Raw genomic sequence first — 24,984 nt, forward strand, 5'->3', positions numbered from 1 at the left:
AATAGTTTGATGGTTTCTGGGTTTAGATTTAGGTCCTTGATCATTTTAGAGTTGATTTTCTTATAATATGACAGGTGTGGGTCTTGCTTCTTAATTCTGCAGGCTGCTATCCAGTTGTCCCAAAAGCATTTGTTGAAGAGACCCAGATTTTTCCCTGGATTGTTTTCAGTTTTCTTGTCAAAGATGAGTTGATTATACATGTGTGGGCTCCCTCTGGTGTTTCTCTTCTGTTCCGCTGATCTTCTCTGTTTCTGTACCACTACCAGACTGTTTTGATAACCACTGCTCTGTATTATGTCTTGAGGTCTGGAATTGTGATTCGTCCAGCTTGATTTCTATTTTTCAGGATAGCTTTAGCTATTCGTGGTCTTTTGTGATTCCAGATGAACTTTTGTGTCATCTTTTCTATTTCTGAAAAGAATGTTGTTGGGGTTTTGATTGGGATTGCGTTGAATCTGTATATCACTTTTGGTAATATCATCATTTTTATAATGTTGATCCTGCCAATCCAGGAACGTGGTAAGGTTCTCCATTTCTCAAGGTCTTCTTCTATTTCCTTTTTAAATGTTTTATAGTTTTCATCATAGAGGTCTTCCACATATTTAGTTAGCTTAATTCCTAGGTATTTAAGATTCCTCTCCTCTATTTTAAAGGGGACTGTACTTACAATTTCTTTCTCATCCATGGAATTATTTGTGTACACTAGTGCCATTGACTTGTGTTCATTAATTTTGTATCCTGCTGCCCTAGCAAAGTCTCTTATGAGTTCTGATAGTCTCTTGACTGAGTCTTTTGGCTCTCCTATGTAAAGAATCATGTCATCTCTGCAGCTCTTCTTATGGGAAATTTTCACCACACAGAGCACGGTATTCTGCTGGAGGGGCAGCTGGAAGTGAAGGGGCTGGTGCACTAAGGACATGCTTCTCTCCTAGGGACCATTGTTGTGGAAGGCCATGAATTGCACGAGGAAGACCTCCGCCTCATGTACACCTTTGATCAGGCCGCAGGTGGGACTGCACAGTTTGAAGCCCATTCAGATGCTCAGGTATTTTTCTATCCCTGGTTTTTTGTTTGTTTTTTAAACCAAGAGGTAGGAACATGAAAGGAGAGGTAATTTACCAGTATTTACAGCTTGTCCCATTTTAGGCTGACTTTATTACACTTCTCTCTGGTTAGTCTTTATCGTGTTTGTGATATTATGTACTAATAAGTAAATACTAATAAATAAAGAAATGCATAACTGAATCTTAGTATTCTATCTGGGAAGTTACTGAGTAGAAATGAGTACAGAGAAGGGCCCATTCAAAGTGGTGTGGTCAGGGAATGTCTTTTTTTTTTAAAAAAAAAAAAAAGATTTATTTTATTTTTATTGGAAAGGCAGATATATAGAGAGGAGAGACAGAGAGGAAGATCTTCCCTCCGATGATTCACTCCCCAAGTGAGCGCAACGGCCGATACTATGCCGATCCGAAGCCAGGAGCCTCTTCCGGGTCTCCCACGCGGGTGCAGGGTCCCAAAGCTTTGGGCTGTCCTCGACTGCTTTCCCGGGCCACAGGCAGGGAGCTGGATGGGAAGTGGGGCTGCTGGGATTAGAACCGGCGCCCATATGGGATCCCGGGCATGCAAGGCGAGGACCTTAACCACTTGCGCCACCGTGCAGGGCCCAGGGAATGTCTTTTGTTGAGCCTGTACAGGCTCTTTTTTGTCGCGATGGGGAATGGTGTCTCTAGTGGTTATAAGATCTCCCATCTGGAACTGAGGTATTCTGGAGTCTCCCTGAGCTCAACATGTCACGTAACAGAAAAATTTGCATCTTTAAGACTTTCTACATGATTTAAGTACGTGCAGAGCTCTTTGGGAAGATACACAGTAATAGAAGGAGAAGTAGCTAGAAGGAAAGAGGAGGCGTGTTAGAAGCAATCAGAGTGGGCAGTCCATAGCACACTAAGGAGATTACCTGCCGAGGTGTGGCTTGGGGTACTTCTGTGTGTGGCAGTGACCTTCCCCTGGTTAGAACTTTGAGCTTATCCTTCATAAGTTGTACCTCCTCTGTGAAGCAAGGCAAGCTTTTTAACTTCTCGTTGAGTTTCCTTAAATGTAAATGGGGTGATGCTTAACTACTAAGGATTCAATAGAGTATGTTACACTCTATATCATGTACTTAGTAATAGAAGTGATGGTGTTGATAATAATCATAGCAACCTTGAGAACAGATGAAATAGAAAAGTAAATAGTAATTGTAAAAGATGGCAGCTTAGCTAAATCGCACAAAAATATGTGATCTGTTGTAGAATGTGTATCATGAATCATAATTAGAAACCCAAAGAGGGCCCGGCACGGTAGCCTAGCAGCTAAAGTCCTCACCTTGAACGTGCTGGGATCCCATATGGTTGCTGGTTCTAATCCCGGCAGCTCCACTTCCCATCCAGCTCCCTGCTTCTGACCTGGGAAAGCAGTCGAGGACAGCCCAGGGCCTTGGGACTCTGTACTCACGAGGGAGAACCGGAGGAGGTTCCTGGCTCCTGGCTTCGGATTGCCTCGCCTCCAGCCGTTGTGGCCACTTGGGGAGTGAACCATCTGACTGGGGAGCTTCCTTTCTGTCTCTTCTCCAATAAAAAAAAAATTTAATAAATCTTAAAAAAAAAAAAAAGAAAAAGAAATTCGAAGAACCCACGGGTCTTGGTTTAAGAAAGCCTGAAATGAACTGCTTTGAGAAGTGTGGCTGCTGGTTCTGCTGTGAAGAGATTTGCTGCTCCAGAGGCTTTGTGGTCGGACATTGATCTTACTGGAGCACTTGCAGTCATTCATTGGCTGAGCCCAAGGCAGATTTGCGAGAAAGAGTCTCACAAAAGATAGTATCTATCCAATGATCAGCGATCGATGATCGGCCTAGGAGGGACAGCTGCCTGTCTCCCTGGAGAGGGTGGGCTAGCATCTAAGTAACGAAGAGGCTGGATGAACTGTGTTTCTTTTGCTCTGTTGTACGAATTAATAGTGCTGTGTATAACCTCGTCAGAGTTCCATTTTAGATGCTCTGTATAACCTCATCAGAGTTCCATCTTAGATGCTGTGTTGCTGAGTTACGCTAAGTCGCCTTGTTTTCCTTACAAGGTGGTGTGCATTATTTGTTCCCGCAGGCACTGGTGCTCTTAGACATCAGCCCTGATCAGTCAATGGTGGATGAAGGAATGGCCCGGGAAGTCATTAATCGCATTCAGAAACTTCGCAAGAAGGTCAGTTCGTCAGCTGAAGAATAAGCCACTACTTTGGATTGTTGTGGAACGCAGAAGAGGCCAGGTCCCCTTCACTCCCCTCTTAGTACTTCCAAGCCAGATCTGACCAGGCTAGACCCCTTTGCATCCTGTTAAGTCTCTTGGGCTTCCACAAAATCGTGTTCTGCGGATGATACTTCTGACTGGAGAGAAGGTGACCCAAGATGACCATCTCGGAGGAAGGACAGAGGTGCAGTCAGTGGGGCAGGACTCTGATGCAGAGGAGACCCGCTCAGCAGGGAGCTGGGGAAGGCCTTGGAGTCTGGGAGAGAGCCCACAAAGCCTCTATCGTGTGCGGTCTGTGTCAGTTCACCGCTCTGTGAGCGGGTTCTTAGTTATTCCTTGGTTTCAGCACTCCGGAAGTGCTGCTTGTGCTGTGTGCTAAGACCTGACGCTGTCCTACCTTTTGTTAAACAAAACAGTAAATTGTGTCCTGCAGTGTCCGTACAGATAACGTGGCACGGGACAGGACAGCAGCCTTTGTCCCACAGTTACTTCAAGTTTAATTGACAAAATATGCTTCTCTTTCTCAATTTTCTGCTTGTACTTGCAGTGCAATCTGGTTCCTACAGACGAAATAACAGTTTATTATAAAGCATTGTCTGAAGGGCGGTATCTGAATGACATCATTGAAAGCCACACGGAGTTTATATTTGCCACCATAAAGGCTCCCTTGAAACCATATCCAGTTTCTACATCAGATAAAATTCTGATTCAAGAAAAAACCCAGGTGAGTTGTATTGAACTACTCAAAGATTGCAAATGTTCGCATCTTGATACTCCTTCCCCAACTAGGGTGGAATATTACTAAGGCCTGAAGTTTTTCTCCGGACACTAGCGTGTAGGATCAGAGTGAAGTCCAAAAGGGATGTGCAAGGAAAGGCAGAACTGCTTCACAACAGTTTTTCTTGGCAGAAATATCCCTGAGCGTACATGAGATTTGCCAGGAAGTCATGGCCATGTGGACCCATTATATCTAAAACAAAACAAAAACCAGTGCTTGGGATTGCAGTAGTTATCACAAAAAAACAAGCAGCAGTTGTTTTGAAAAAACTTTTAGCTCTTAGATAGTAATTTGAACATTAAACCACAGCAACATCTCCTGTTGCCATGTCAAGGTCTGATACTAAGACATGGAATTAGCTGGCCATAATCCCGAAGCGTCATTTGCAGTATGTCTCAATCGGTTGTTCAGTCATTCTCTCTGTGTCATTCCTGCTTTTTTTTATGGGATAAATGAGAAAGACAAGAAGGGGCTGTAAGCAGCTGGCTGTCTTTTCAGAGGAGTGAGTGGCAGTTTAGTTATATTCTTTATTTTGGATATAGTTGAATTGTTTGTTCTGTTTAAAAATAAGTACATGTCGCTTATATAATCAGAAAAAAAAAAAGGCTTGCCTAGAAGAACAAGGATTTAAAAAACTTGGTACCATTTGCAATTCTCAACTCTTGAATAAGATTCAGTATGTTCATGCCGAAAAGTCGTAATCGCTGTTATTACTTGATTTGGTAAACTGCGGTCAGATGCTGCAGTCACTGATGTGATGTCATATGCTCAGTTAAAGGGGTCTGAGCTGGAGATTACACTCACCAAAGGATCATCTCTGCCTGGCCCTGCTTGTGCATATGTCAATCTTAGCATTTGTGCAAATGGCAGCGAGCAAGGTAAGAGCAAAAGGATTCCATGGTTTGTGTGGCATTTTTAAGTTAAGCCTGTTTATCTCTTATGATTTCAATTTTATGGGTTTATACCGTGGCTAAGATAAAGCGGGTTTATTTCTCTCTCTCGTGCTAAATGCAACTACCAGAAATCTTCAGGAAGTTCGTGGGGCAAGCATACTGTGAAAACCTGTGTGTGAATTTTCACTTTTCTTAACCTGCTATGCCACGGTGCTAGCCCCCATGGTTTTCAATCTGAAACTAGCCATGTGCCAGATACTGTAATATATAACCTGGTAGTTTTAAAAAAGAACAATATCAGCTTTGCAATGGGTGAAATTAATTAAGGTTACCTAATCAAGTGGCCAAAGCTGTCTGCCAATATTTTTGGAACAGACTCCAGGTTTTTCATTTAGGTAGAGTTGAAAACTTGACCTCAAAAGGATTGTCCATGAAATGGAAAATTGATAAGTTGAACATCATCAAAATTTAAGTTTTTTTCATCCTAAGAATAGAAAATTTTGAAAGCTATAGATTGAGGTTTTTATAAATAACATAGCCAACAAAGAACTTACAAAGACCTTTTAAAACTCAATAGCAAAACAATCCAATTTGAAAATGGTGAAAAGATATGAACAAAATTTTCCAGGAAGAGTTCACAAGTAATAGAAATTTGTGTGAAAATAATCAACATCATTAGCATAATTTAGATTGACTTAGGGGAAATACAGATTAGAACCAGAATGGTTAGAAAATAGTGACAACTTAAAGTTCAGGCTGCGGGTCCAGCACAATGACTCAGTAGCTAAATCCTTGCCTTACAAGTGCTGGGATCCCATAAGGGTACTAGTTCATGTCTGGGCTGCTCTGCTTCCCATCCAGCTCCCTGCATGTGGCCTGGGAACGCAATAGAGCATGGCCTGAAGTCTTGGGACCCTGCACCCACGTGGGAGACCTGGAGGAAGCCCCTGGGTCCTGGCTTTGAATCGTCTCAGTTCTGCCCATTGTGGCCACTTGGAGAGTGAATCAGCAGATGGAAGATCTTTGTTTCTCTGCCTTTCCAATAAAAATAAATGTTAAAAAAAAATCCAGACTGTAAAACTTGGTAGAAAGCCATTTGTATAATCTTAATCTGTTAACAGATCAGACTATAGCATTTGGAGACATGCTGTTGATAATGGAATGTATTATTAGATACTTATGCCTTCAGCGTTCCCAAAATTAAAAAACAAAAATTGGATTTCTAAATGTATTTCATATTTCATAATAACAGGGTTTTAGATGAGGGATTGTGAACTTGAAAAAATACTGTCCCATCAGCTATCTTTTGATTATCATTTGCATAGTAAACCCATTTTCCATCAAAGTACTGGCAATTCCAAATCTGACTAAAGATGCGGAGTGCTGGATCTCATATCACTAGTAGCAATGTACTGTGGTACAGCCAGTCAGGAAAAGAGTTTGGCAGTGCCCTTAAAAGCTACACATGTGCCTGCCTTAATTATTTAGCGATTGCACTCCTAGGCATTCCAGAAAACTGACAGTTCATGTTCACCAAACAAAAATCAAAGCAAAAGCCCTCCACATGAATGTTTATAGGGACTGTATTCGTAATTACTCAAAACTGGAGACAATTGAGATATTCTTCAACAAGTAAAAATAGCTAAACACGCTGGTGCTCCCACATCATAGAATACAACTCAGCTACTAATTAATGCGGAGATTAATCCTGACTGAAGAAAATGTTCCAGATTGTTCTGTAATTCATGGTTAACATTATGTTGCATTCTTTTACATGGCTGATCAGCGTGGAAAGGGTTGAGGGTCAGGGGATAGTTGGTGAGATCGTTATTTACACGTTTTCTTCTTGTGTATGGTGGGAGGGAGATACAAGAGGGGAAGCCATGCCCAGCCACCCAACTGCCGCATTAACTGGGGAATTGGGGAACTGCCACCTGATGTCATCCTTGTGTCCCCATTATGGACCATTTTCTGCTCATGTGGTTTCTGTAGTTCTGAGATGCTGCTGATACAGTCACTGCAAGGATGAGGAAATCCTTCCAAGGTTGATTGGCTGTCATAGTCCACTTCAGAATCTTCGTTAGTTCAGATATTTGTCAACCTTCACTGGGGCAGTTGATCAGGCTTTTTTGCCTTCCATTCTCAGCAAACCAATGGGTGCCCAGCCCTGCCCAACACACCCTTGGCCCCCCATACCACAATGGGAGTGGCAGCCCAGTCAGAGGGACCCCCAATAACCCCCACTAGACTGATCCCCCAGCTCTGGTTTCTGTGCCCTGGTCTGTTCTGCCCCACATCCCATTGAGATCTCATATACATTGGGCATTGAAGCCTAACTCAGCCCAACCAACTCCACCCTCCAGCATGCACTCATGCCAGTGGGTGCATTAACCTTCTGTCTGGCCAGGTCCACTCCCAGTCCTAGTTTTCGTGCTCACCAGTGGGAATTGTACCCCATCAGAGAGGAACCCATGACCTCCCCCTGGACCTACTCACTGCCCTGGATATTGCACTTTCCAGGTGGTTCTGCAGTCTAGTTCAACAGGACTTGCCCCCAGTCCCAGCACTTGCCAGCTGATGCTGTGGCAAAGCCCAACCTGCCTGCCCTTATTCTGGCTCATGCCTGTACCAGTGGATACAATCGGATATACCAGCCTGGCTCTCTCCCTAACCCAGTTCACATGTAGGCCAACAGGTGTTGTAGCCCTGAGCAGTGGCTCAGCAGTGAAGTCCCTGCTACTCCCCTGCTAGGCTCACCCCCAGCCCCAGTCTCACGTGTGCTGGTGGGTGCAGCGGTCCAGTCTAGTGTGGCCCGTCTCACCTCAGTATTTGCCAGCAGGTGCTAAAGCCTGTAATGACCCGGCCTGGTATGTTGCATTCTTAAAAGATAAAATTTTCATGATAAAGATTTTTTCCAGGAATTAAGGAGAGAATGAGTTGGAAGGAATCAGTGGTAGATATTTCAAAGCCACATGAGGATGCTTGTGCTAACAGAACTGTTTTGTATTTTGATGCTGGTGACGGATACAAGATTTTATAGAGGTAATAAAACTAAATAGCACTAAACACACATGCTGCTCAGTGATTAAATATTGAATTGCTTTGATGTCAATATCCTGGTTATAGATTTGCACTATAGTTTTTGTAGTCTAGGTTTTTTTTGTTGTTTGCCTTTTGGTGAGATTATTTATTTATTTATTTATTATTGCCAAGTCAGATATACAGAGAGAAGGAGAGACAGAGAGGAAGATCTTCCATCTGATGATTCACTCCCCAGGTGACTGCAACGGCTGGTACTACGCCGATACGAACCTGGGAGCAAGGAGCTCTTTCAGGTCTCCCATGCGGGTGCAGAGTCCCAAGGCTTTGGGCTGTCCTAGACTGCTTTCCCAGGCCACAAGCAGGGAGCTGGATGGGAAGCTGGGCAGCCGGGATTAGAAGCAGCGCCCATATGGGATCCCAGCGGGTTCAAGGCGAGTACTTTACCTACTAGGCCACTGCATCTGGCCCTATTTGTTTATTTGAAAGAGCTTCAGGAGAAGAGTGAGAGCCACAGAGAGACATCTTCCTTTTCCTGATTCACTCTCCAGATGACCACGGTGACAGTCCGGGACTGAGCTAGGTTGAGTAAAACCAGGAGCCAGGAGCTCCATTTGGGCCTACCACATGTGTGCAGGGGCCAAAACACTTAGACTATTTTCCACTGCTTTCCCCAGGCCATTAACAGGAAGTGGAACACCTGGGACATTAACCAGTGCTCATTTGGGATACTCAAGTTGCAGGTGGTGGCTTTACTGGCTATGCCACATGTTTTATAAGATTTTACCAGTGGGAGAAACTGATAAAGAGTTCACTGTATCCCCCTATTTCCTATTGTTGCATGTTTCTCTGCAGTTACCTCAAAGTAAGATACTTCAGTAAATCAATAAAGTAACTGTCTGTAATTATATGAGTCAATATCAGGGGTCACTTGAAGACTTTTTTTCAAATAATGCTCAGATCTTTTGTTTGATCATTCACACTCCAAGTGACCGCAACGGCTGGAGCTGCGCCAATCCGAAGCCAGGAGCCAGGAACTCCTCTTCCAGGTCTCCCACGTGGGTGCAGGGTCCCAAGGCTTTGGGCCGTCCTTGACTGCTTTCCCAGGCCACAAGCAGGAAGCTGGATGGGAAGTGGAGCTGCCGGGATTAGAACTGGCGCCCATATGGGATTCCAGAGCGTTAAAGGAGAGGACCTTAGCTGCTAGACCACCGCACTGGGCCCTCCGATGTTATTTTTAACCTGAGCTATGGTAATTTACAAACAGCTCAAAAATATTAAGTTTTGAATTTAAGAAAGGACAAGAACAGATTGCCTAGTGGAATCCTGTGCCTGTAGTACATCTACTGAGAGCTGAGAGCTGCCAAAACACTGTTGAGGGCATTAATTTATGTTATATACTGATCTAAATTTTATTTTTCTGAATAAGATCTTCTTTTTGTGACTTCTTAGGTGGAGTCTTGCTTCTGGAAAATCCAAAGGGTGAAAACAGATTGGACCTTTTAAAACTGAAGAGTGTCATCACTAGCATTTTTGGTGTTAAAAGTACAGAACTGGCTGTCTTTCATGGTACAACAGGTATGTGGAAAGTAGGATAATGTCTGTGTCCGCAACCGGAGGCAGGCTGGTACACATCTTCATTTAAGGCACTGAACCCCATCGGCAGTGAAGTCTCTAACCCTGCCCTCTTGCCTATTACTCATGTAGATTTGGGGATTCAGACTTCCTTGTCGAGATTCGGCTTTATAAAACACAGTGAATGAATCTTTCTACATTATAAATTAGTTCAGTCCCCCTGTTAGGTGTTGAATTGCCGATTGCCTCGACCTCAGTGTATGACCTTCTTTGGAAATAGGATGGTTACACATATAGATAGTTTAGATACAGTCACACTGAAGTAGGATGATGCAGTGGGCCTGTTGTCCAAATGAGAGGATGACTGGGAAGATGCAGGAAGCGCCTAGGAAAACTCCCGGTGGTGGCAAAGGCAGAGGCTGCGGCGATGTAGCTAGCTGCATGCTGAGCGCCTGTGCAGCTTGCTGTGAGTCTCTGAAAGCTAAGAGGCAAAGAGAACTCCCCTTCTGGGCCTTCGGAGCTGCTGTCTAAGCCTCCCAGTTCCTAGCAGTTTATGTTAGTAGACTCAGAACTAATACTTAGATAAATTTCACTGTATTTTCAGAAGCTTTTCGATTCAAAAGGTTTTTTTTTTTTTTCTACTTTTAAAGAAGAAATACAAACAACCAATTAACGGGAAAACTGAATCCTAATCGTGATTAGGAAGGTACTAATAAACAAGATTAAAAAAACCACACAAACCATCTTGGCAATAAACCAGGGACAGACTCAGAGTTTTAGCTATTGTCAAGAATGTTGCGTAATAAGAGCTGTAAATTATTTGTGTTCCTTCCAAGACACTGACTTTCTGTTGGGTCCCACCTGCAGCCCATGCCTGTGAATCAGTACAGATCCATTGCTGTGGCTGTTTCTCCTTGCAGACCAAATGAAGTGCTAGCTGTACTGACACAGCCAGATCTACTGTTCTTGAGGGGACCAGCATCAGAGGAGCTGTGTCTGCCTTTGCTCGTGCAACACACTGTACAAAGCATCCACAGGCAGCCTTCAGTTTCTTCTGTCAGTTGGTCCCAGGGAGCTTTCCACAAGGCCATGAGTATGATATCATTGAGAGAAGATGCTTTAGGACCCCAGGCAGGGCTTGGATATCTAGTGCCTGATGGGGTTTGTTCCCTCTTTCCTAAGGAATTACTCCAGCCATTGATGAACACCACTTTATTCAGTGCACGCCCATGCACTATTGTTCAGGTCATAGCCACTACAGGCCACTCATCTCTGTTCCATCCCCAAGCAATGTTTGATTTTGTATGAATGAAATTACACTAGATATATTCTCTGTATCTTGCTTTTTCTACATATATGAGTCATTTTAATCTGCTAATTTCTCATATTTGAGTATAAGCTTTTTGTAATGAAGCTTGGAGTATTGATATATGATGATATTTTAATTGCATCCATAATACAGGGAATAGTTTTATATATTTTTTTAAATTTTATATCATTTTATGACACAGTTTCATAGGCTCTGGGATTTCCCCAATCCCTCCCCAAGCCCTCCCCCCATATTGAATTCCTCCATATTGTTACAGTAGTATAGTTCATATCCAGTCATGATTCCTTCATTGCGGGTATGGACCATGCAGAGAGTCCAGCATCTTATTGTCCAGATAAATTCAGCAGTTTCATTGGGAGACCATCTGTGGTCTGAAAGTAGAGCTGGTGGAATATCATCTCTTCCAATGAGATGTCACTACACAACTTCAATAACAGGGAGAAACATCAAAATTAACAACATTATGTAGTTAATTGACATGGTATTGAGTGACCAATATGTTAAAAAATGCAAGTTCTTAACCACATCCTGTAACTACTTCCTTAGCATCTCAATTTTAGTATATACACAACCAGCTGCTATAAACTTTTTTTTTCTCCCAAGCTAACATGTTTTTGAGTTTAACCTAAATCAGAGTGGCACAGGAACAGTGGAAGAATCAACATTAACATCCATCATATATATAACAGCTGAGTACAAACTTAACATCAAAGTTTCTATGCAGTTACATCTTGTTTAGCATTAACAGTCATAAATTGATGACTTTAAACTTTGCAGTATATGGTGGTTAAGTATGGTTTTTACAGAACTTTGTGTTTTAACAATTGAAGAATAGAAAAGTTTTAGGCAGGCGAGCAGGGAAATCCCCAACAACCCAGTGAGTGAGGAAGTAACTGAGGCTGGAACTAGATAAGGACCAGAGAAAGCTCCTCTCCTGAGTCCAGAAGGAAATTTACAACCCTTTATCTCTGAGTGCCACCCCTCTGTTTTAAAGGGGACTGTACTTATAATTTCTTTCTCATCTATGGAATTATTTGTGTACACTAGTGCCATTGACTTGTGTTGTATCCTGCTACTCTTCCAAAGTCTCTTATGAGTTCCAATAGTCTCTTGACTGAGTCTTTTGGTTCTCCTATGTAAAGAATCATGTCTTTTCCAATTTGGATTCCTTTACTTCTTTTCTTTTTTTTTTTTTTTTTTTTTTTTGCCTAATAGCTCTGGCAAGGACTTCCAATACTATATTGAAGAGTAGTGGTGACAGTGGACATCCCTGTCTAGTTCCAGATTTTAGTGGGAAGGCTTCCAATCTTTCTCCATTTAGTATGATGCTGGCATTGGGTTTTTCATAATTATTTTGATTGTGTTGTAGAATGTTCCTTCTATGCCTATCTTGCTTAGGGTTTTCAGCATGAAGTGGTGTTGGATTTTATCAAATGCTTTCTCTGCATCTATTGAGAGGATCATATGGTTTTTATTTTTCATTTTATTGTGTGATGTATCACATTTATTGATTTGCGAATGTTGAACCATCCCTGCATGCCTGAAATGAATCCCACCTGGTCTGGGTGAATGATCTGCCTGATGTACTGTTGGATCCTGTTGGCTAGTATTTTGTTGAGGATCTTTGCATCTATATTCATCAAGGATATCAGTCTGTAGTTCTCTTTTTCTGTTGTTTCTCTGTATTAAGGTGATATTAGCTTCATAGAGTTTGGAAGGATTGCCTCTCTTTCTGTTGTTTGGAAAAGCTTGTGGAGGATTGGGGTAAGTTCCTCTTGAAATGCTTGGTAGAATTCAGCAGTGAAGCCATCTGGTCCAGGACTTTCCTTGGGAGGGCTTTAATTACTGATCATCTCATTGCATGTTATAGGTCTATTTAGATTGTTAATTGCTTCTTGATTCAGTCTTGGTGGTTTGTATGTGTCCAAAAATCTATCCATCTCCTCTAGGTCTGTGATTTGTTCACATATAGGTGTTTTTAATAGTTCCTGGTGTTTCTCTGTATGCCTAAGGTATCTGTTGCTATATCTCCTTTCTTGTCTCTGATGCTATTGATGTGTATTTTCTCCCTCCTTTTTTTGATTAGTTGAGCTAGTGGGGAGTCTATTTTGTTGATTTTCTCAAAGAACCAGCTCTTTGATTCATTGATCTTATGTACTGTTCTCTTGGTCTCTATTTGGTTTATTTCCTCCCTTATTTTGATTATTTCTTTTTTTTCCTACTAATCTTGGGATTGCTTTGCTGTTGCTTTTCTAGTTCCTTCAACTGTAAGGTTAGCTGATTTACTTGCTGCTTTTCTCATTTCCTAATATAAGCACTGATTGAAATGATCTTTCCTCTTAATACTGCCTTGATTGTGTCCCATAAGTTTTAATATGTTGTATTGATGCCTTCATTTGTTTCAAGCAAATTTTTAATTTTCCCTTTGATTTCTTCTCTGATCCATTGCTCTTTTAGTAACATATTATTCAGTCTCCATGTGTTTGCAAGTCTTCTTGGGTGTTTTGACTTCTTGGTCTCTAACTTCACTCCTTGATGGTCTGAGAAGATGCATGGTATAATTTCAATTTTTTAAAATTTGCTGAGGCTTGTTTTGTGACCTATAACATGGTCAATTCTGGAGAAGGTTCCATGCACTGATGAAAAAAAAGTGTATTTTCTGTCTATAGGATGAAAGGTTTGATAGATATCAACTAAGTCCATTTGCTCTAGAGTTTGGGTGAGTTCTGTTGTTTCTTTGCTGAGTTTCTGTTTTTTTGATCTGTCCATTGATGTTAAAGGGGTATTAAGGTCACCCACTATGATTGTATTGGAGTCTATTTCTCCCTTTAAGTCCATTAATGTTTGTTTCATGTAGCTAGGTGCCTTGGCATTTGGCACATATATATTTATTATGGTGATCTCTTCTTGCTGAATGGATCCCTTGATCATTATATGGTATCCTTTTTCATCTCTTTTAATGTTTTTCACATCAATGTCTATATCATCTGATATAAGAATGGCTACCCCTGCACATTTTTCCTTCCATTCACTTGGAATATCTTTTTCCATCCTTTAACTTTCAGTTTCCTCTGATCTTTGTTAGTGAGATGTGTCTCCTGTAAGCAGCAGATAGATGGGTTTTGTTTTTTGATCCATTCCTCTAATCTATGGCATTTGGTTGATGAATTTAAACCATTTACATTCAATGTTAATATGGATAGGTGGCAGTTTGGTTCTGTCATCTTAGTAATGTGCTGTTCTTTGATTGAGTCTTCTGTTAGCCTTTTAGTGGGGTGTTCTCCACATTTGCCTTTGGTTTTGGTAGCTGCTATTCCTTTCCTCTTTCACTAGAACATCCTTGAGTATTAGCTGTAGGGCTGGTTTGGAGGACATGAATTTTTGGAATTTATTGTGGAAGAATTTTATTTCATTTTCAAAAAGGAGAGCTTTGCAGGATATGTTATTCTGGGCTGAAAATTTTTCCCTTTTAGAGTCTGGAATATGTCACTCCATTCTCTCCTGGCCTGTAGTGTTTCCTCTGAGAGGTCAGCTGTGAGTTTGATTGGGGTTCCTCTATAAGTCACTTGATTTTTGTCACGTGCACATTTAAGGATTTTTTTTCCTTGTGTTCAACTGAGGAGAGCTTGATTATCATGTGTCTTGGTGAAGGTCACTTTTTTCAACCCTATTTTGAGTCCTGTGCCCCTCCTGGATGTTGTTTCCCAATTCTTTCTCTAGGTTAGGGAAGTTTTCATCTATTATTTCATTGAATACACCTTTAATCCCAGTTGCTCTTTCTGCACCTTCTGGAACTCCCATAATTCTTATGTTGGGCCTTTTAATTGTATCTTTTAATTCTTGTATGTTTTTTTTAGCTTGGCCTAGCTCTGCTTCTAGCTTTTTGTTTATTTCCGCTTGGTGACAGGAAATATCTTCCAATTCTGGTATACTTTCTTCTGCTTCATTCATTCTATTTTTCAGACTCTCTGCTGTACTTTTAATTTATTCCACTGTATTCTTCTGAAATGTCAGCTTTCATTTGATTCATTTCCTGTGTAACAAATTCTTTAAATTCTTTGAACTCTTGTATTACGTGCTTCTCATTGTTAGTCAGAAACTTTATAATAAGTTTTCTGAGTTCTATGTCCCACATTTTTTCAGTGTCTTCCTCAGTTAACTCTGGGGCTGGTAGAGGCTTTTGTTCCTCTACCAGGAAGTTTTCAGCAACATTCATTGTGCCTCTGCCTTTTCTTTTAACTTTTGACACAGCAATCCTGTTTGGTGTATTTTTCTCCTTAGTGTAGTTTTCTTTTTTTTTTTTTTTTTTTTTTTATTGTTGCTTACATTATATTATGTAGTACAGTTTTATAGGCGCTGGGGATCCCCCCCACCCCTTCCATACCCCTCCCCCCATGGTGGATTCCTCCACCTTGTTGCATAACCATAGTTCAAGTTCAGTTGAGATTCATTGCTTGCAAACACCTGCCTAGCATAAAGTTCAGCGTCTTATTGTCCAGTAAGTTCAGTGGCCTCTTGGGGAGACCTTCTATGGTCTGAAGATAGGTCTAACAGAGTAAAGATCCAGTCAGTTAAAAGCCCCAACAAGGCCTCAGTATCATTATACAACATTATGGAATTAATTGACATAGTATTGGGTAAACAATATGTTAAAAATAATGCAAGTTCGTGTTAGGAAGTCACCAACTGTCCCAGATAACTGGTTTAGCAGCAGCACTGATCTTGTGTAAACACACAAATTGGCACTCAGTGGAGCACTGCCTGAGAGCCGGGGCTGTTGGCTTTCTGATCCAGGGACCACACAGCCCCTGTAGGATGTGAAACTGGCGCTGTCCGCTCTGTGAGACCAGCCGGGTGTGACTAACTGGAATAGTTGCCCACCTCCGGCATTTGATCCTTGTGCTGTTAGCTCCGAACTACCACCAGTCAGCCCAGTGGAGTCCACAGCTCCCTTTCTGTTCGTTGCTGGGCCAAAGTATTTGGCAGGATTGGCCAGTCCCAGCCTGCCTTCACCTCCCGAGCTCCCCGTGTGAACCCAAGCTCCCACCTGGCTGCTGCAAGGGCTGATCTGTGGCTGCCTCTGGATCCCTGGTTATCTTGGAGTCCGGATCACAGTTCATGGGTGGCTGCTTCGTTTCTGTTCTCTGTTACACAGTTCTGCCATTGTCGCCTCTTTCCTGTGTCCAGGGGTTCTCCAGGTACCTCCCTGTTGACTTCCTGACCCCTAACTTTTTCTGTAATCTGCTCTCTGTTCTTTACCCTGTCTAATAATTTTCTGTCATCTCAAACATGTCTGCACCCTTTGCCGCCATCTTGATTGGATCTCAGTTTTATATGTTAACATAAAATAAGGGGAAAAGTTTTGTATTTTAAGTTACAGATAGTACGGCATTTGTGTTGCAGTATTAATATTCCATACTTTTGCATGTCATTAAGGTATAGAAAAAGCAGTGGCCTTTGGTAACAAATTAAGCGGAAATCATCATTGTTAAAGTGTACATAATAGTCATAACTATTATGTGTATATATATATGTATATATATATATACATAGTAAAGTGGATGACCTGAGCTGTTAACCATTTAACCCTGAAAGAATTCTTGTTTTATTTCTAGAAATACAAAACCAAACCGACTTACTGAGCCTTAGTGGAAAAACACTGTGCGTGACTGAGGGGTCAGCACCGTCGCTGGTCAGCAGTCCCAGTACCCTGCTCTGTCAGTATATCAACCTGCAGCTCCTGAACGCAGAGCCCCAAGGTAAGTGTCTCCCACCCCCCACCCCCACCCCACTCAGGAGGCATTAAGATTTCTTCTAATATTCCCGTCTCTCGCTTAAATGCTTTTTTTTTTTTGGCATTCATTTACGTATTTATTTAAAGGCCCAATGAGGGGCCTGCCCTGTAGTGTAGTGGGTTAAGCCTTAACCTGCAATATTGACATCGCATTATGTGCACCAGTTGGAGTCCTGGATACTCCAAAGAAATGTAACTCCTTGGTAATGTGTCTGGGTAAAGCTGTAAAACATCGCTTAAACACCTCCACCCATGTGGCAGAGCCAGAAGAAGTTCATGGCTTCTGGCTTTGGCCTGGCCCTGCCCTAGCTATTGAATGGCCATTTAGGCAGAGAACCAGTGTATGTCTGACTTTTCTCTCTCACTCTGTCTCTCTCTCTCTCAGTTCTCAGTCATTCTGCCTTTCAAATAAATACTTTTTTTTAAAAAAAAAGAATGACACAGAGAGAGAGAGAGATCTTCCTTCCGCTGTGTAGTCCACATGTGCCCACATCAGCCAGGTTGGGCCAGGCTGCAGCTCAGAGCCAGGAACTCAGTTCTTATCTCCCATCTTTCTGACTCCCTTTGCGTCTGTAAATAAGCCTTTCAATCAACCATTCAGGCGATGACATGATTTAGGACTGGCATTGTGACATGTGTTAAGCTGCTGCCTATGACACTGGCATCCCGTACGAAGGTCAGTTCCACTCGTGGCTGCTCCACTTTCTATCTGCTAATGCACCTGGCAAAGCAGTTGAAGATGACTGAAGTCGTGTGGCCCTATACCCACATGCAAGACTCAGACGGAGCATCAGGCTCCTGGCTTCAGCCTGGCCCAGTCCCAGCCATTGTCACCATTTGGGGAGCGGACCAGTACGTTGAAGATATCTCTGTCTTCCTTTCTCTCTCCCACTCTTTGTAACTCTGCCTTTCAAGTAAAGAAAATCTTTTAAAAGCAAGTGAAATAAATTGGATAAAAATTATGAGGTCCGGAGTGGTGGCCTAGCGGCTAAAGTCCTTGCCTTGAATGCTCTGGGATCCCATATGGACACCAATTCTAATCCCAGCAGCTCTGCTTCCTTTCCAACTCCCTGCTTGAGGCCTGGGAAAGCAGTCAAGGACGGCCCAAAGCCTTGGGACCCTGTACTCACGTGGGAGACCCGGAAGAGCTTCTGGCTCCTGGCTTCAGATTGGTGCAGCTCTGGCTGTTGCAGTCCCTTGGGGAGTGAAAGATTCGATGGAAGATCTTCCTCTCTGTCTCTCCTCCTCTGTATTTGACTTTGCAATTAAAAAAAAAAATTACATGTAAATGAAAATTAAGTGAAAGAAAAGTGTAATTTGTAGTTTTAACTTTTTTTTAAAGATTTATTTTTATTGCAAAGTCAGGTGTGTATATATATATATACACAGAGGAGGAGAGACAGAGAGAAATATCTTCCATCCACTGATTCACTCCCCAAGTGAGCGCAACGGCTGGTGCTGCACCAATCCAAAGCCAGGAGCTCTTCCAGGTCTCCCACGCGGGTGCAGGGTCCCAAAGCTTTGGTCCGTCCTCCACTTCTTTCCCAGGCCACAGGCAGGGAGCTGGATGGGAATTGGAGTTGCCGGGATTAGAACCGGTGCCCATACAGGATCCTGGCACATTCAAGACGAGGACTTTAGCCGCTAGGCTACTGTGCTGGGCCCAGTTTTAACCTTTTTATTAATGCTCTGCAAATGTATATTCTTCCATGTCTTAATCAGTTGGTGTTTAGTTTTTCGTTAGCGTTTAGGATCCTCATTTTACTAATATTTAGTGAAATCTGGAGCCTCTTCACTTGGCTATGTCCTGATTGTCTGTTCACCTAGCTGCTAGGCCTGTGTGACTTAATTTCTCATTTTCCCTGTTCCCTTTGCTGCAGCCTCTGCTGCTTCTTCCCCGCCTCCTTTTTTTTTTTTTTTAAGGATTCATGCATTTCTGTGTGTGAAAGGTAGCAATGAACAGAGAGAAGGATCTTCCACCTGCTGGTTCATTCTTCACATGCGTGTGACAGAACATCCATGGCGGGCGAGGATGAAGAGCAGCCTGGAACTCCCACCTGGGCTCCAACCTTAATGGGAGGTTCACTGGCCTGAACCCGTGTTAGAAGCCAGAGCATCTGGGACCCAAACCAGCTCTCTGACAGGATGCCCGCATCCCCCGTGCTACAACACCAGCCCTTCCCTTGTCTGCTCTGAAATGCTTATAGTTCATGTTTCTGCATGAACTATAACTCAGTTGTCACATCCCTCCTCTGCTGGCCCAAGGCCTCCTGCACTCCTCTTTGGAAAACTTTAGAACTCTTTTAGAGGGTGAATTGTCTGAATGAAAGCACTTTGTTCTTTCTTCTGTAGAGTGCTTAATGGGCACAGTGGGGACTCTGCTCCTGGAAAACCCTCTCGGCCAGAATGGACTCTCCCACCAAGGTCTTCTTCATGAAGCAGCCAAAGTGTTTGGCCTGCGGAGCAGGAAGCTGAAGCTGTTTCTCAATGAGACTCAAACACAGGGTAAAGGGGATTATGGAACCATACGGTTTTGTTTATTTGTTTTGGTTTGGTTTGTTTTTTGGGGGGTGGGGTGGGGAATCTTTTCTCACAATTTGGTAGCATGCCTGAGAGCTATTAATGGCACTGTTATTTTTTTTCTTTCTTCTTTATTTTGCCCCGAAGTCAACCATAATGTATCCATAACAATTAATAGGATGATTCCTTTGGAAATCTAAGGACATTCTCAGAGTGTTATTTGAAATGCATGCTAGCAGTTTATAAAGCACCATGTTCATATGTGTTTTCACATTGAGCGTCACTCTGAAGAGCAAGATCACCGGGTGACATATTCCACCTGTAGTGATTCAGGAACCAGGAGCCCGGTGATTTGCAGAAACTGGTGTTTACTGACAATTTGTTTCCTCATCTCTCTTCACATTTTTTTCTTCATCTTTTCCTCTTTCACCTTACGTGTCATTCCATTATGGGAGATTTGGGCTGATTTATCTTACCCTTGTTCCACTGCAGGCAAGGTGTCTTTCCTCTGCCTTCAGGTGGATTTTCCCTTTGTGTCTTTCTGCAATTTCACGATAATCTGCCTTAGCATACTTTTTTTTTTTTTTTTAGTAAAGGATACTTCCTTTCTTTTATACTGTTTGGGTTTCCATGTTTCTGCTTCTCTTACTCATTTATACCCATCTTACCCATCAAGAGTGGCACGACAGGGACACGAACTGGAGCCCATGTGGGATGCTGGCGCTTGAAGGTGCAGGATTAGCCTGTTGAGCCATGCTGCTGGCCTCACAATGAGGGGTTCATCTCCATCTGGACTAACCGCATGTCAGTGGCTTGCTAAGGACCGGTGACTAGTCGCCAGCACGTGGGGCAGGGCATTGCCAGTCCATTTCCTGATCCTAAAGTCTACCCCTATGGCCGCCCGTTACTTGCTTTCAGAAGACACTCAGAAAATAAAAATGGCACAGAGCTCCTGAGCATTTCTCTGTTGTATGTATGATGCACGCCATTGCCCTTGGCAATGTATGATGCGTGCCATTGCCCTTGATAAGCACCTTCTCCAGCCACAACCTGGCCCCGAGAGATCCCAGCTTCCCAGCATCCAAATGCTTACACAGGCGGTCTACATGGTCAAATGTGGGCCTCCTGCCTGCCAGAGTGTTCTTGGGGTACACTGAGGGCCCCACGGCTTTAAATGCACCTCATCGCCTTCGGCCTGCCCCTCACCATGGCTCACCAGCATGCTGCTTCCAAGGAGTGTTTCTTGTCTCACGTTCTTCTGCTTGCAGCCCTCACGGCTCCCCTTCCTCTAAGGCATCAGGAGCTTGAGCTTGGCCCACAGCTAGATCCTTTTTCTTGTTCCTTTGGTCTTTATCTGTTTTTTCAATTATCTATCTAAGAATCTGACTATACAGCAAGGGGTTTTCAGTCCCAACTCACTCGGCTTTTCCATCGTGTTATGGTAGTAAAAACTAAATGTAGTTTCTTTTTTTTAAGATTTATTTATTTATTGGAAAGTCAGATATGTAGAGAGGAGGAGAGACAGAGAGGAAGATCTTCCATCTGATGATTCACTCCCCAAGTGAGCGCAACAGCTGGTGCTATGCCGATCCAAAGCCAGGAGCCAGGGACTTCTTCCGGGTCTCCCACATGGGTGCAGGGTCCCAAGACTTTGGGCCATCCTCACCTGCTTTCCCAGGACACAAGCAGGGAGCTGGATGGGAAGTGGAGCTGTCGGGATTAGAACCATACGGGATCCTGGCACGTTCAAGGAGAGGACTTTAACCGCTAGGCCACGCCGCCGGGCCCTAAATGTAATTTCTATTTTGAAGTTCTCTTTTCTTAGCCTTCACATCCATTGCACAGAGTGCTGTTTGTTGGACCAAGAAAGTGAAAAAATATCACCTTCTCACTTGTTTTGTACAGTGATGGATCATAATTGAAGCTGACGAGGGTAGAATCGTGTGTGAATCATGTGCTTACAGTGCTGTGTGTGACTCACCGACCAGGCTGCTAGCTGCGTTCCTTGTGCTCTGGGCTTAGGTAGGCAAGAGTGAAGTGGGTGAGAGGTTAAATGACTTAGTCTAGTTTCCCATTTAGTCCCATAACCTTATTTTGATTGAATTGCCTTTCATACTTTCATACTATGTTAGTAACTTGGTAAAGTGGAAGAGCCATGAAGTATTTAAAACCTTACAAAATCTTTGCTGCCTTGTCTGTTCCACTAGACTGTCTGGGTCTCCAAATTTTGTAATTATCTATTCAGGAGGTAATATAAATCTGCTAGGACTAGAGCTATGTTTATTTTTGAGAAAGCTGATTATTTTTATATTAACCTTTAGGTAGAAATGAAATGCCCCACAGTAGGCAAATATTTTTCTTTATTTTATTTTATTTTATTTTATTTTTTTATTTTATTTTATTTTATTTTATTTTATTGTATTTTATTTTATTTTATTTTATTTTATTGTATTTTATTTTATTTTATTTTATTTTATTTTATTTTATTTTATTTTATTTTATTTTATTTTATTTTATTGTATTTTATTGTATTTTATTGTATTTTATTGTATTTTATTTTAACCAGTTGTTTTTGTGGAATCTCACAAGGTTTCATCTTTGGCCCTGCTTAATATCTTGCATTCTTCGAGTTAACACTGCATGTTGACCCTTCCCGTAGACAGAGGGAATGGCCTGGATAGTACCCACTGGTAGGCACGCCCCCCCTGGAGTCTCCCATAGTGGACTTAGATCTTCTAACTCCAACTGCAAAGAATTCAGCAACCACACAGGCCCAGCAGCACTGCACCAGCCCCGGGGCTATAGAGGTTCCCAAGCCGAGAGAGAACTCCAAGTGTCCACAGGGCTCAGCCAGGATTCAGCCGGGTTTCCCAGGTGGCAGAGGTGGAGTGAATCTAAAGAACAGATATTCCATGGTCTACTCAAACTCCTCGTACTTTCACTTACATTACTAGCCTAAAGTGTTGCTCTTCTTGAACTAACTTTATCTGGTGCTTTTCTTGTATAATGAACATTTCTTGTCCCCTGCCAAAATAAATTCTGACACTTTGTACCTGTTAATTTACACTGGACACATTAAAATAATTTCTGTCTATCTCAGGTTCATTTAACATAACTTACCCCCCATTTCTATATTTACTAACATTGTAAAGCAAAAGGCTTGGGTAGAGTCTGGGTTGTGTGCAGATACTGCATCAGCAAGGCAGTGGCACAAAACCAGCTGTTTTTCACCTGATTATGAACTCTACTAAATGAAACCCTGGCCTGGAGATTCTTCATTGGTAACTCCTTGCTTCTGTACTAAAAGCCAAATGTTTTCTAACCTGTTTTCCTTCCTTCCTCGCCTTGAACACACCTGGGATCCCATATGGGTGTCGGTTCTAATCCTGGCAGCTCCACTTCCCATCCAGCTCCCTGCTTGTGGCCTGGGAAAGCAATCGAGGATGGCCCAAAGCCTTGGGACCCTGCACCCCTGTGGGAGACCCGGAGGAAGCTCCTGGCTCCTGGCTTCAGATCGGCGCAGCACCAGCTGTTGCGCTCACTTGGGGAGTGAATCAGTGGGTGAAAGATCTTCATCTCTATCTCTCCTTCTCTCTGTATATCTGACTTTCCAACTTAAAAAAAAAAAAAAGAAAGAAAAAGAAAAAGCAAGGCAGAGTGGCAAAGACCAGAGATCTTTCTGCTGCTTGTTCACTCCCCATGTGGCCACAATGGCTGGACTTGGACCAGGACAAAGCCAGGAGCCAGGAGCTTCATCTGGGTCTCTCATGTGTGTTCAGGGGCCCAAAGTATTTTTTGCCATCCTCTGTTGCTTTCCCAGGCACATTAGAAAGAACTGGTCTTTAAAAAGCAGAGCATCTGGGATTTCAGTCAATACCCTGGGACACTGGAAGATCTCTCTCTCTCTTTTTCTTTGTAAATCTGCCTTTCAGATAAAAATAATTGTTTTTTTAAGAAATGAAGTATACTATCTAAAAGAATGTTTATTTTTACATTTTTTTTCTTCGTTCTAGAAATTACGGAAGACATCCCTATAAAGAGTCTGAACACGAAGACTGTTTACGTTTCCGTATTACCAACAACGGCAGATTTCTAACAGTGGATTACTGTGTCTCGGTCACCTTTTATAAACTTCAATCCATCACCCGCCCATGGATTTACATCCAAGTCCACGTACGTGAACAAACGGAGCCTGATGATGTCTCCCTTCAGGTTCATACATAATGCTGCTGTGGATCTAAAATTTAAATGGCTCGAACGACTGATCAAGTGACTTGAGAACACAGTAGTGTTCGCGCGTTTCCATAAACACCTATGCAGTCAAATTGGAGCAGGTTTTCAAGTTACCTCAGCAACACAAAGTTTATTTCTATACTTGAGTTCTTAAGTCCAGATGGCAGAAGTGACTTAGATGGCATGGTATGGCCTTACAAACTTATCTGAGACCTCTTGAAGAAATGAACATGTTCTATATTTCTGCTGCCTGGATTTTCCTGGGTAATTTGATGGAATATTTTGTCTCAGTAAATCAGGCTAATAAAACGCTATCAAATAAAGATGTGTTGGAAGTAATCCATTCTCCCGCAGTATAATTTGTAATCTTTGAAAAACAGACTTTGAAGAATTCATTGGAGGCACATAGATAAAGGATATTAGGGGAGAGGGAGCAGGCATACGAAGAGCATCTTCGTGTTACAGACTGACAATTGTGGTAAAAGAAAAGGAAGGAAAACAGGTTAGAAAACATTTGGCTTTTAGTACAGAAGCAAGGAGTTACCGATGAAGAACCTCCAGGCCAGGGTTTCATTTAGTAGAGTTCATAATCAGGTGAAAAACAGGTGGTTTTGTGTCACTGCCTTGTTGATGCAGTATCTGCACACAACCCAGACTACCCAAGCTTTGACACAGATGCCACGGATCTAAAAGCACAGCAGCTTGAGCCCGTCAGCCACACTCACCGTGCCAAAAAGATGCAACTCAAGCACAAATCTACAGAATTGATGAGAATGGGAAACAGTGCGTAGAATCCGAAGAACTGGGCGGCAGGTAGGTGGGAAAAACTTGGAGTACTTAGGACAGCCCATTTATAAAATGAGTAGCAGAGCACCAGACGACATATGTATAGCTTAATATTGTTAGCACTAGTTGCCTGCAAGACTAAAGTTGAAGGGTTGGTACAAAGTAGTGATGGGTGGTTAAACTCTAGTGGCAGCTTCACCCACTCTACCACAGCACTGTCCCACCTGGATTAGCACCATGAGCAAAAGACTTTGTAGGGCCCAGAGCAATAGTCTAGTGCCTAAATCCTTACCTCACATGTGCCAGGATCCCATATGGCTGCCAGTTTGTATCCCAGCTGCTCCACTGCCGATCAAGCTCCCTGCTTGTGGCCTGAAAAAAACAGCAGAAGATGGCCCAAAGCTTTGGGATCCTGCACCTGTGTGAGACCTGGAAGAGGCTCCTAAGCTCCTGGCTTCATACCTGCTCAGCTCTGGCTGTTGTGGCCACTTGGGGAGTGTAAATGGAAGATCTTTCTATCTCCCCTCTATGTATCTGCCTTTCCAATAAAAATAACTCTTAAAAAAAAAAAGATTTTTATCTATTTACTTGAAAGTCAGCTACCGACACAGACCAAGACGAAGACTGCCCGTTACTTGCACAGACACATGAGCAGGAGTTAGACTGGAAACAGAGCAGCCAGACACCAAATAGTTTGCATACACTATGCTGACATTGCAGAGTTGCACATGATGGCTTAACGTGCTGTGCCACACTAC

At 42.6% G+C, this 24,984-nt stretch overlaps 1 protein-coding gene across 8 annotated transcripts in view; it reads left to right on the forward strand.

Moving 5' to 3' along the window:
• Positions 1–23,462, forward strand: part of LOC121167658 (isoleucine--tRNA ligase, cytoplasmic) — a 72,646-nt gene extending 49,184 nt beyond the window's left edge. For 5 of the 8 annotated variants that reach the window (XM_040997209.1, XM_040997202.1, XM_040997205.1 and 2 more), the window contains 8 exons: positions 933–1,045; positions 3,138–3,233; positions 3,826–4,002; positions 4,829–4,934; positions 9,441–9,566; positions 16,509–16,652; positions 19,040–19,192; positions 23,221–23,462. In XM_040997209.1, coding sequence (XP_040853143.1) covers positions 933–1,045; positions 3,138–3,233; positions 3,826–4,002; positions 4,829–4,934; positions 9,441–9,566; positions 16,509–16,652; positions 19,040–19,192; positions 23,221–23,303 — 998 coding nt within the window. In that variant the 3' untranslated portion in view covers positions 23,304–23,462. The remainder of the gene's footprint in view (positions 1–932; positions 1,046–3,137; positions 3,234–3,825; positions 4,003–4,828; positions 4,935–9,440; positions 9,567–16,508; positions 16,653–19,039; positions 19,193–23,220) is intronic. The other 3 variants (XM_040997201.1, XM_040997208.1, XM_040997207.1) reach the window with 3 other exon arrangements.
• The last annotated feature ends 1,522 nt before the right edge of the window (positions 23,463–24,984 follow it).

The sequence above is a fragment of the Ochotona curzoniae genome, unplaced genomic scaffold (genome assembly GCF_017591425.1).
Source record: "Ochotona curzoniae isolate NIBS_2020 unplaced genomic scaffold, NIBS_Ocur_1.0 patch416, whole genome shotgun sequence".
NCBI classification, from domain to species: domain Eukaryota; kingdom Metazoa; phylum Chordata; class Mammalia; order Lagomorpha; family Ochotonidae; genus Ochotona; species Ochotona curzoniae.